At 51.2% G+C, this 12,416-nt stretch overlaps 1 protein-coding gene across 1 annotated transcript; it reads left to right on the top strand.

The window, feature by feature from the left end:
* Positions 1–2,889: 2,889 nt before the first annotated feature.
* LOC147416009 (uncharacterized) lies at positions 2,890–12,046 on the top strand. The gene is made up of 4 exons (XM_086460427.1): positions 2,890–2,965; positions 4,342–7,532; positions 8,204–10,132; positions 11,933–12,046. Exons 1-4 carry the CDS (start codon positions 2,890–2,892, stop codon positions 12,044–12,046), a joined length of 5,310 nt encoding a protein of 1,769 aa, XP_086316553.1.
* Positions 12,047–12,416: the final 370 nt, after the last annotated feature.

Consider the following 12,416-nt stretch of genomic DNA (forward strand, 5'->3'; position numbering starts at 1 on the left):
GCTCATGCTACGCCAGCTAAAGACCTGCAAATGGTAAAATTTCCACAAGAGGTCACTGTGAGGCAGCGCATCCCTCATGTCTGAAGAGGTGGCCCCTTCGCAGAACCTGGAGACCGGCTACAGACACTGGCTACAACGCACCACCCGTCAGCAGGGCCAGAGACACCAGAGGCACACAAACAAGGGCCCAGTCACGAATTCATCTTTTGGGGAGTCAGGTGGGTAGGCAGGAGAAAAACAGCCCCAGACGAGGGGCTACCAGAAATCCAATGGTTCCCCCTGTCCCGGAATAAGAAAGGAGTTGTGTGCCGGGCTAGGCTCTTTAGGATCTTGGAGGGCACATATGCCAGGATTTAGTAGAATAGCCTGACCACTCCATGACTTACTGAAGAAAAACGCAATCTGGGAATGGGCCCCACAACATAACAAGGCCCCCAGAGCCCTTAAAGAAAACCGTCAATGCGTCTCAGTCACCGGGACTCATCCACTGTGCGTGGCCCCTCTCACTGCACATCCGAGGTGGGAGACAAGGGATATGGGTGGAGACTAGAGCAAAAGGGGCTGCCTGGAGATCCATGCGACACTGCATCGCTCTGGGCTTTGCGTCATTTTGTGTGAGAATGCAGCCACATATACCAATATGACTACCGGTAAAGAATTAGGGAAAGAAACCCTCGTTTCGAATAGGAAACCAGGGATGATGTCCTTACAGGAGGAGCGTGAAGCCGTAGGAACCCTAATCCTAAACCTACAGCCTGGTTGTGAGCTGAGCCGTGTCCCACACCCCCAGCCCTGGCACAAGGTGCAAAACTGTTTGGGAGGGCAGAGGGGGGCTCCTCAGTCACATTTAGATGAGCTGTTCTGGGCTGGGGCTTTTCTGCATCAAAGCTGCAGTCTAGGAGAGCGCTGGGGTCGTGGCCTTCTGGACAGGGCAGCGTGGCTGGCTGCAGCGTAAGCCTTTGGCACAAACGGCCCTGTCAGCTGGAGAGGCAGTGCCATTGCTGGACCTAACCGCCTCTTCAGCGGGTGCTTGCCTCGCTCTAGTTATACCCTGGAGTCTCTCGTGGGTTTCTGAGTAGCTGGGGCAGCTCGCCTGTCTAATCTTAGTACATCGCTTCCTGCAGGAGGATACCAAGAAACGCAGCCTCTTGGTCCCACCAAACGCTGAAGAAGGATCTTGCCACTCAGCCAGTGACTCAGCTGGCACTTCTGGAAAAGCGCCGGCTTCACTTCAGTCAGAGCAATGCAACGCTACCCAGGAGACAGCTTAAGGCCCGCAGTGTTACTGTGCTGCAGACGACCTCTCTCCCTTCTGCTCAGTGGCACAGACACCCGTGCTAAGGGCCACCGGTATCGTACCTCTATTTCTCGGTTCTCAGAGCCATGTTTAATCGCATTCCTTGACAGCCCTAGGAAAGAAGCACGCTCGTGTCCCACGTAAGAGTCAGCACTGTGGTGTGGCACCGCAAGTTACCCTCCCCCTCTACTCTGCTCTGGTGAGGCCACAGCTGGAGTCCTGGGTCCGGTTGTGGGCCCCTCAGTTGAAGAAAAACTGGCAACTGCTGGAGAAAGTCCAGCGGAGGGCTACAGAGATGATGAGGGGACCGGAGCATCTCTCCTGCGAGGCAAGGCTGAGCAACCTGGGGCTGTTTAGCCCGGAGAAGAGAAGGCCGAGAGGGGGCCGCGTCAACGCTTCCAGACATCTCAAGGGCAGGTGTCAAGAGGATGGGGCCAGGCTCTTTTCAGCGGTGCCCAGCGACAGGACAAGGGGCAAGGGGCACAACTTCGGCAGGGGGTTGGACTCGGTGACCTCCGCAGGTCCCTTCCAGCCCCTGCCATGCTGCCAAGCCGTGTCCCCGTCTCGGCTCCCCACGCCAGCCGCGGCTTTCGGCGGGACAAGCCCACGCCGCTCCGCAGGCCCCGGCGCCGGGGGACACGTCCCTGCCCTCCCACGGGCTGGCGCACGGGCAGCGGCGGGAAAGCCGCCCGAGGGGGGACGGCGCCAACGGCCGCCCGCCGCCGGCGGCAACGTCACAACAACACAACAACAGCTCGCGCGTTGTCCCGGAGACGCCGGGCTGCCGCGGGCCAGACCCGCCCGACCCCCGCAGGCGGCGGCAGCCCCCGTCGGTCCCGGCGAGCCGTGAGTGCCGCTGCCCGCCGCCCTCGCCCCTGCCGGAGCCCAAAGGCTGCCAAGCGCCCGCTGGGAGCGACCCTTTCCCCTCCCGTCCCGCAAGCGCTGCTGCTGGGCGGCAGGCCCTGCCCCGCCGGGCGGGCGGCCCTCCCCGCTTTGCAGGCTTCGCCCCGTCGCAGGGCGCTCGGGAAGGGCCGGCTCCTGCCGGGACGGGAGGCTCCCGCCGGCGGTCGAACGCCAGCACAGAGGCTGTGGCCGGCGTCGCTGTTCGGGGCTGCCCGACAGCCTGCGCTCGTCCTCCTCCGGGGCTGCACCTCGGGGGCTGACCAGCCGCGCCGCCGCGGAATCCACCCCGTTCGGCGTCGGCTCCTTCTGAGGGGAAGCGCTCCTGGTCAGCCCCGAGCGGCAGCTATTGAAAGGTACCTCTTTTCTTCTCCAGCTCCGCCGCCGGCTGCTCTTTAGTCGTGTTTCAGCCTCCCCCAGACCGCCTGGTCTGGGCGCTTCTGGAGGCGGAGTTCTTCCCAAAGGGGGCGCGGGCAAGCAGCATCGAGGGAGCGTCTGGGCAGGAGGGGGCCTCTGGCGCAGCCCCCGGGCCAAGCAGGGCCCGCTGCAGAGTTAGAGCCAACGGAAAGCTGGATCTTTAAACAAAAAGTAAATCGCTCTGGGGAATTCAGTGATGCCTGTACGATGGAAAGCTGTCCCCTGCATGCCTTTGGGCATTGAAGCAGCACCTGTAAACTTCCAAGAAAGGGGCCATGCCTTCTCCCGGGAGGTTGCTGTTTGACACTGGTTATTATTTCTTGTGTTTTGTCATCTTAGCGTTCCAACAAGGTTGGTCAGAGAGAAGAGTGCCTTGCACCTCAGGGCCTTGCACTTTCACCTGTTGCACTAAATCAAGGCTCAAGGATAATGTTACATTGAAATCCGGGCAGTATCCAAGCCCAGGAGTCTTTTGGGGTCTCGAATGCGCCATGGATTTTTGTCTTCACGTGTTGTCCTGTTCATCATCACGCATGTTCACCGCACAGTTATGCCTACAATTCTCGTTATAGGCAAGGGCAGTTTTACCTGCTCGCTTTTTGTGTTTCAATGGCAGAACTTAAAGGCTCGGTGTCCTTGTTCCTCTGTGCTTTTTCCCTCCCAAGCCACTTACTTGGGGCACGGGGAGCTGGCAATTTTGTGCTCTAAGCTGGACATGTGCTGGCTTCTTAAGTGCTGCATTTCAGGGGCTTTAATGTATAGGTCAGTCTGTGAACTTAGGCAGCTCACGGCCAGAGGGAGCAATCCTACTGAAATTGTCCCAGCAAGACGGAGAGGGTGGTTGCTGGTGTCCTGAAGGGAAAACTCAAGCGGTGCTCAAGAAAGAGATAACGCAGACACAGACCTGTGAGCGATGGAGGGCAGCATTTCACCTGCTTGCCTAGTAACAAGGTGTTTCGTTTTAAGCCATGTGGAATTGCTGCAGATGAGGATTCTGTCTGGCCATAGTGGTGATGTGATGGATGGGAGAATCCCGAGATTCATGATCTTTAAAACAAGTACGCTGTAATGTCAGTGCTTTGGGAGTTACCGGTTTTCAGAAACGCGGGAAATTTCCCGTGGGCATTTTCACATCTTCCTGTTCTCTTGGGACAGAGCTGTAACGTCAGCTTTTCTTTCTCAGTCATCCTTTTGGGTCAGCACAGGATTTTGGGGTTTGGGTTTATTTGGTGGTTTGTTCCCCCCCGCTCCACCCCCTCAGAGGCCCCTCTCTGCATGGAAAGGATACTGAGCTTTGCTTCAGGAAGAATTGGAGATATTGTTCTGTATATTCTTTGAGTAAAAATGGGATAGAAATAATATTTGTTTTCTCATATAAGTTTCCCTTAAAGGAAGAGAAAACAAAAGACCAAAAAACCCCTGCAAAAGAAGGAAGGAGAATGAGAGAGTATAAGCTTGAAAGGTGCCTTTGCAAATAAACTTTAGAAAGACCCGTACAACGATATGAGGAAGGAAAGGAATTATAGTAATCTTAGACCAAGAACTAGTCCTTCCAAAAAATTCATATTAGCACCTACAAGAGGCACACAGATAACAGAAAAAGTTATGTTCAGGAAAGTTTGATAAAAACGAAAAAAAAAACCACTTGCATCTATTTATATAAAGGTATAACACAACATTACATTGAGACAGAAAGTAACTGGGGGTTTTTGTCGTTATTTACACAGCTGGACAAAGAGACCATTCCAGTGTACCTTTGAAGGAAGACACCGGAACTATGGAGACAAGTTCCTCTGACTCGAGCACCAAGGACACTGCAGGTGCTGAGAAAGAGGATGCTCGTGCAGCTACAGAGTCGCCGTCTTTGGAAGAAGACGCAGAAGACCACGTGTCTGAGCCACCGTCTCATGATCTGGGGTTTAAAAAGTTTTTTAAATTTGTTGGGTTCAGATTCACAGTGAAGAAGGAAAAGACGGGGAAGTCGGAACCCGTTCAGCTGCTTACTGTAAAAAAGGAAACACAAGTCCCTGAAGGAGCTGCCGATCAAAAGGAAGGCAGCTCAGAAGAAACGGCGATGCCTGAGGATGGACTCTCTGCAGCAGACCCCACCAAAGACCCAGTGAACAATGAAAAAACAGAAGACGAACCTCCTAAAAGACCCGAAGCACATGAGATTTGTTCTCAGTCAGCTGCCTTAGCCACTGACACTGCATCGCCGTTAAGGAAATTTTTCACTCAGGGATGGACAGGATTTAGAAAAAAGAAGAGCTTTAGGAAGCCTAAAGAAGAGGAACTGCAGTCTCCTACGAAAGAAGAGGAGCAAGAAAAGGAGGGGGCAACATTTGCCACTGAAACTGGTGAAAGGGAGGAACAATCCGAGTTGGAGAAGCAAGAGGGGGAGAGGAACGGGACAGCAGTAACTATCGAAGCGTATGAGAAGGGGCAAAGTGAAGGTGAAAAGCAGGAGTCAAAAAAGGCTGTGGCAGCCATGGGCGTTGAAGCAAGTGAGAAGGAAGAGCTAATCAAGCATGATGAGCAGGGAGAAGAAGAGGATGTGGCAGCAGCAGTTGTTAAAGGAAGTGCGAAGGAGAAAAAAGCTGAAGAAGGCGATCGAGAAAGGGAACTGGTGGACGTCTCAGAAGATCTTGGCAAAAAGGAAGAAAAATCTGAAGGAGAGAAAGCAAGTGAGGTGACAGAGAAACCTCTATCCCCAAGGTCAGTGGCGCTTGTTGTTGGAGTCAAAACACTCTCTGGAAAGAAGCATAAAGGCAAAAGAGAAGAATCTAAGTTAGGGGGACCGGGTGACCCAATTCAGCACTTACCAGGTTCCCCAGACAGCCCAGAGGAACAAAAGGGGGAGAGTTCTGCTTCTTCTCCTGAGGAGACGATTGAAATTCCTTCTTTGGAACAGCCTGTGGATGGCGTGCAGGTCAGTGAAAATGAAGATGCTGCATTTTCAGATGTGGAGCGAAAAAGAGACAGTGTTAAGCCCTGGGCATTGTTTAAAAAGATGGTGACTCCCAAGAAACGTGCCAGAAGAGCTTCTGAAAGTGCTAAGACAAAGAGCGTTGCAGTGTCTGCAACGGAAAACGCTGTGGTTGATGAAAATCGGGGAGAAATGAAAGAAAATGGGATGGAGCAGAAACCAGAGAAAGCCACAGCCGTGCCCAAAGGAAAGGTTGACAGCTCTGTGCCCTGGCGAGCTTTTCTCTGCGTAGGTTCTTCAAAGAAAAGAGCCAGGAAAGCAGCAGCAGCAGCAGCATCTGATGAAGACATTGGCCGTGAGCTTGGTCAGGAAAGCCCCAATGTAGAAGAGCCTGGACAGAGCAAAGAAACGGCCACAGATGCAATTCTTAGCAGTTCTCCAGAGAGCAATGAAGGACAAGGGAATTCTTCCCCAGAACAAGCTGGAAGCCCATCCAAAGGTGAAAGTCTTTCAATGTGGAAATCATTTAAAAGGTTAGTTACTCCAAGAAGGAGGTCCCAAACCAGAATGGAAGAGAGAAATGGCGACTCTGGTGTGGGCTCTAGCCTGGAGCATTCCTCCTCAGATGATGAGCCTGGAGAAGGTGACTTGTGCATTCCATTTTGGAAACGTCTGCCTGGGCGTAGGAAGAAGAAGTCAGATGGAAAGCCAGAACCAACTGCTCCTAAAGAAGCAAGAGAAGGCCTGGCAGAAACGACTGAAGAAGATTCAGATATTCCAGCTGTTGTTCCTTTCTCTGAATACGAAGCAGCAGAGCAGGAGAAGATGGAAGCCCCACAAGCAGAAGCTGCTGAGGCGATGAGAGAACGAGCCTCAGAGCAACAGGGAGCAGAAAAATTAGAGGAGATCCAAGGAACGGAACAAGGCCAGGAAGGGCTGGTCCATGCAGTTCCTGTGACTGTTGTGGAAGGGGAAAGGGCAGTTACCAGTATTGAAGAAATGTCACCACCTTGGATATCTGCTGCTCTGACAGAGTGCATTGAGCAGGCAGAAGAAGAGGCAGAGAAGGAAACTGAGAAAACACTGGAATCCGATGATACTGTGGAAGAAGCAGAGTCAGCTGCAAAGGCAATGCCAGAGGCGAGAAAGGAGGTCAGCGATGACAGCACAGCCAGTGAGCTAGAGCTGACCTCAGAGGCAGTGACAGCTCTGGAGGAGACAGCAGAAGCTTCCTGCGCTGAAGAACCAGTGGAGGTGTCCCTTGCTGAGGAGACGACTGAGATGGTTTCTGCTGTTTCCCAGCTGTTAGAAACCCCAGATACTACAGAGGAAGTGACACCTGTCCAAGAAGTAGAGGCCACTGAACAAAATTTGAAAGAATTAGACAAACAGACGCAAAAGGTTCTTCACGAAGTTGCTGAGAGAGTAAAGTCAGCAGAGGTAGAAGAGCTGGTTAGTGAAAGGACCATGAGTGCAACTCTATTTGCAAGAGTACAAGGAATTGAGTCAGAAGTGAAAGATGATGCTAAAGATGGGAGTGTTGTAGGCCAGGAAAGTGTTTTGCTGGAACAGTGCTTGGAAAAAGGAGCACACCAAGAGGATGGCCTCCAGCCCCAGGGAGGTGCAGGGAGCATTCAGAGCGAAATCGGAGCTGAAGAGAGTGTTCTCCAGGAAGGTTCAGGGAGAAGTGACCTGCCTGCTGCAATGAAAGGAAGCACAGAAGGATGTGAAAACGTAGAGGTATTGAGAGATGAAAGGCAGTGGCCGGCACGTGAAGAAGCAGCTGTAGAAGACCATGAAGAAAGCTGTGAAGGGCAGAGGACAGCAGAGGAACCTTCCTCACAGGCCAGAGACTTTCACAGCACCCAAGCAGTTACACCCAAGGAAGAGCCGTCTGCAAAACAGGAGCCTGCGGAAGAAGAGAAGCTGCCCGCAACAGAGCTGACAGCAGATGAGACGAGGGAGGAGTGTGTTCCAGAAGCAGAGACTGCAGTAAGTATTACACATAAGACAAAGGCTGATTTGCTAAAGGAAGAATCAGCAAGCGTTAGCTATTATGCCAAATTTAGAAGCAGCTTGTGGCAGTATTGCTGTCAAGGGTGTTCCTTGTGCAGCCTGACGTGACCAAAGTTTGTGTCCAGTGAGACACACACACACACATGGATGTCCAGAAGCAGCAGCCACCGAGGCTTGCATGCAGAGCGAGGTGGATGGGATCCCTAGAGTGATGGAGTGGGAGATGGTGTGCGTGGATCCAAAGATGCCGGAACAGCTGCCAGTAGGGCTCCCGCACAGCGCAAGGTGACTGTAGGTGCTCTGTGAACACCTGAGGTGCCGATGGGATCCATATGGTAGCAGACATAGCGGATGGTCCCTTCAGTTGTCGGCAGAGCTACGGTTGTAGCTGAGGTACCTCTGCAAAGGGAGGAAATGAAGTGGCCCCGCTGTCTCCAGCTTTAAATGCGCAGGCGGGTTGGATGGGGCTTTGAGCAACCTGTTCTAATGGAAGATGTCCCTGCCCACAGCAGGGGTTTGGAACTAGGTGATCTTTAAGGTCCCTTCCAACCCAAATCATTCCGTCTTTCTAAGATTTTTCACCCAGGACATTCCTGGTCACTCCGTGCTCGTACCCTTTTTGACAGGTCTGTTGCAATTCTCTGCAGGTGCAGGACAAGAGAGGGGATGAAACCACTTCCTTGGGGCTTACAGCTGAAGAGCCTGTGCAGCTTGAAGGAGAAGGCAAAACCCTCCCTGTGGGACCAGAGGGCACAGAAGCAGTTGTCACTGGGGTCCCCGTTCAATCTGAAAGACAAGGTGAAATTCCTGACTTTGACGAACAAGCTTGCACTAAAGGAGTTCCTAGCAGCACACCTGCCCAGAGAGAGGAAGAGGAAGACGATGCTGTGCTCGTTGGAGTGAAGAGCACAGAAGCCCCTGTTACTGAGGTTCCACTGCAGAATGAGGAAGAAGCTTCTGCCCTTCCATCAGAAAGAGTTGGCTCAGAAGCAGCTGCAGATGCCGAGCAGAGTGTGAGGGATGGGGCTGGCAGGCACATTCCAGCAAAAGATTCTGTGTCCATCCTAGAGGCACAATGCAGAGCAAAACCAACGGAAACTGCTTCCCAGAGGGACGAAAGCGAAGGTGGCAAAACGGAAGGTGGTCTGCTCGAAGCTGGAACACACTTGGAGAGTGATCCCGCCGTCACTGAGCCTCCCGCAGAGACTGGAGTGGAGACTGTATCTAGTTTAGCATCAGCATGCTCGGATATCACTGGAAATGGAAGCACTGTCCTCACTGACATTAGTGGTACGACATGTGATGCAGGAAACAACTTCTTTGAACAAGAGACTGTGGAAAAAGAACAAGAACTTGTAGAATCTTCAAATTGTCAAGGCTTTCAGAAAGACGAGAACAAAAATGAGCAATCGACGGACAGAGCCAAAGAAGCGTTTGAATCTGGAAAACGGGAAGCTATGAGAGGTGAAGAACGTTCAACTGCTGTCCAGCAAGAGGTTTTAGCTGTGCAAGAGGAAGGCTCTGACTCAGCCTTCCAACAAGCGGAAAGCTTGGAGGCTCTGCAAGTGCCTGTGCCTGTAGCGGCTGCAGGCATTGAAGAGCATGTCATGGCAGAAACTGTAATGCCTGCAGACACGCCAGTCGAAACTGTAGAGCCCTTGGCAACCCCACCAGGGCAAATGGCTTCTGGTGAGGTCCTGGTTACTACTGTTGCCTGTTCAGGCTGTGGGACTGCAGAGCTTGGCAGTGCAGAAGCACCTGAGCCTCAAGTAACTCCTGCTTCTGTGAATGGAATATCGGAGGGGCAAGAGAGGCCCCAGAGCACAGGGCAACCCAAAGAAAATGGTATTCCTCCAAGTGACAGTCTGTCTCTCACCTACACAGAATTTGAGAAGGATGTTGTTCAGTCTTTGACAATAGAGTCCCAGAGTACAAAAATTGTATTGAGCGCCATCCAGACGGCTGTTCACAAACTTGCAGAAACAGAAGAGTCAGCTGCCTTGGAGTCAGAGCAGCGCCTTGAGTCCATAGAGAAAAGCCCGTCAGATACAAATATAGCTGAACTTCTGGGAAGTGCACAGGTGGATCTTCAGCTTCCAGTGAAAGAGGAAGAGGTACGGAGTAAAGAACAAGAGCTCCAGCAATCAGGAACAGTGAAAACTTCTACCTTAGCAGAGTCTGCAGAAATTCATGCCGCTGTAGAAAAAACCAAAGACGTGCTGTTGACCTCAGAGATACTGAAAGATGGACCAAGTCAGAATTCTTTAACAATTGTGACTAGCCCTGAAGATGTTTCGAGGGCGAGTGCGAGGCTTCAGAAATCAACACTAGAACTGAGTACTTCAGAAGATTCAACCAAAGACCCCCTAGACATCTACCCACCAAAATTAAGGGGAAAAGAGGTTGGGCCGATGATGGAAATCCCAGACCAACATACAGGTCAGCAAACACGCAGGGAAAGTGAGGAAGAACGTGACCCACCCATGGAAGATGGGAAAACACAGACATGGGAGGATGATAGTTGCCAAGAAGGGAGTCCACAAAGTCGGAACTCAGTGGCTCCTGAGGCCTTGAATGTGAGTAGCATTTTCACTCAGCAATGTCTTTCTTTTTCCAAAACAGTTTTGGAGTCTCTCAAACTGTTGTGTCTGTAATTTTTTCTTATTCTGAGGAAAGGCAGCTGCTCCCCAGGTTAACCAACAGGCCACAGATATTTTTTGATGTTGTGGGATTGGGTTTTTTTTTGTCTTCTTGTTTTACTGCCTCTCTCTCTGGCTACTGAACACCTTGTTTCTTTTCTGTACAGCTACCCTCACTTTAATGGCTTTGACTTGGCTTGTAGTTTAGTGTGATACTTCTGGGAGGCAGAAAACGTAGTTTCTAGTTTTCCTAGATACGCGCTCATCCGATACCTGTTTAATGTATTTGATTTAATCCACAAAAAACGCTTCCTCTCTAAGGAAGCTCTTTTTAATATCCTAAAGGATGTGAGTGTTGCCTTCCATGGTAAAAGTGGAGTGCCTCATGTACCAAAGCTCTTTGCATTTCATGGAAATCTGACTCAGGAAGGTACAGTCTCTCCTTAAGATATTTACTGTATTGCTTGACTAAGGCACGAGGCCTTTCTGTCTGTCCTTGAGAACTGCTTGGGAAAAGAAGATATTCTTGAGAGAGTAAGTTGTCATTAATAAAGCTTTTTTATTTACTGTGGTCTTTTCTTTCAGATGTGCTAAGCATCCATGGGGCATTTGAGAGATGCCAGTCCTAGAGAACAGCTGACAATCCTGCAAGAGAACCAGGAGCTTTATTCACTACCCTTTGTTCTTGGATGTTAACATCTGCTCTTCTGAAGACCTCACCTTTTTTGTCATTTTTATTAAAAAAACAATGCCTTTAATGTTGGCTATATCCACCCATGTGTTCCATTCAAAGGTCATTTGCCTCTGCCCAAAATAGACCATTTAGACTGGAGATGCCCGACGGAGTGAATGGACAGACCACTGAAATTTTGTGCCACGGTTATTACCGTCCCGTCACTGAATGCGTGTCCTGTCTGTCCCATCTCCTTGAATGCCTTCACTCATCGCTGAATCTCCCTCCCTTCTTTCTGCAGTCTCCCTTACCCCCCTCCCATCTTCCGTAGCTGCCTTGATTTGACCTACGAGTGGCTGTAGATGCCGCTCGTCTTGTGTGTCAGGGGGAAGAGGAGGGCTGACTGACGAGAACGCACGAGACTTCTGGCCAAGTAGCAGACGTGCCCTTAGCAAACTGCAGGAACTGGATCACGCACAAATCCTTGAGCAAGATGCTCAAGATTGCTGCATTTCGGTCCCATTCAGGTATCTCTATCCATCCTTCCGTTGGTTTTGTGCGGGCCTGATTTAGTCAGAAATTCCTTCCAGAGTGTAGCTTGAAAGGAGATTGAGAATACCCTTCTTTTGTTGTTCCAGACTTCAGGTCTCAGGACTGGACTGTTATGTGTTGAATATTTATATGTATGTCTTAAACCCAGTTCTGATTTTAATATAAAGCTATGATACTTCTGTACTATTTAGGCGTACCCTGAAATGAGTTTGTAGAGTAGCCTGGAGAGGAAATGGATAGCATTGGAGCGGAAGTTGATAATGTGTAGTTTCCTATTTATTGTTCCAGGATTTTCCCCTTGTAAAAGCTCTCAAAAACTTGGCTGTCTTGCTTTGAATATTTATGTGTATATCCTAACCCCCACTCTGATTTTAATGTGGAACTATGATAATGCTAAGGACAAAAGGAGAGCCCTGACCTGTGTCAGGTCTGCCAGTCACTTCCACTCGCAGGCCTGCCCGGTTCCTGAGAACCCTCCACACTGACGCTTCCCCGTTGTCTTGCTCCTGTAGGAACGCCAGTGGTACCGCAACCCTCAGCTCGCCCCGCTCTCATTCCAGAGTCTGCTCCTTTCTGGTCCCTGCCCCACCCGACCCCCAGCCTTTCCCCACACCTACGCCATCTAACACCCTTCCCGCGCACAAGCTTCCTCCTTTCCCAGCCCCTGCCTGAGCCTCTTTCCACCCCAGCATTTCTTTCCTGGCATCCTCCCCGCTCCTATCAATTGCCTCTCTTCACTGAAGGGGGAGTAGGAAGGAGGGTGAGGGCTTGGTGGTGAATTCTACCTTGGATTGCAATAAGCTGATGAGACCTTAGGGGTGCTGAGCTCCTCAAAACCTTCACGTAAGGTGGGTTGGACTGACAACAGCTGTAGACCAGAATGAGCAGGGGGATGGAGAGATGGAAAGAAGTCCCAAGAGCGAGAGCCCTGGGATGTCTGTCCCCAACAGGAGTTGGTCCTCTCTCTTCTCGTTTACATTAAAATCAAACACGGGG

Source organism: Leptosomus discolor, chromosome 2 (genome assembly GCF_034619465.1).
Source record: "Leptosomus discolor isolate bLepDis1 chromosome 2, bLepDis1.hap2, whole genome shotgun sequence".
In the NCBI taxonomy this organism is placed as follows: domain Eukaryota; kingdom Metazoa; phylum Chordata; class Aves; order Leptosomiformes; family Leptosomidae; genus Leptosomus; species Leptosomus discolor.

What these genes read in the sequence shown, in the direction of transcription:
- LOC147416009 (XM_086460427.1), top strand. Translation starts at nt 2,890, where the DNA reads ATGCCTTCTCCCGGGAGGTTGCTGTTTGACACTGGTTATTATTTCTTG. An exon ending in CATCTTAGCGTTCCAACAAG is followed by an intron (nt 2,966 to 4,341) that starts GTTGGTCAGAGA and finishes TTATTTACACAG; the next exon opens with CTGGACAAAGAGACCATTCC. An exon ending in TTCCAGAAGCAGAGACTGCA is followed by an intron (nt 7,533 to 8,203) that starts GTAAGTATTACA and finishes AATTCTCTGCAG; the next exon opens with GTGCAGGACAAGAGAGGGGA.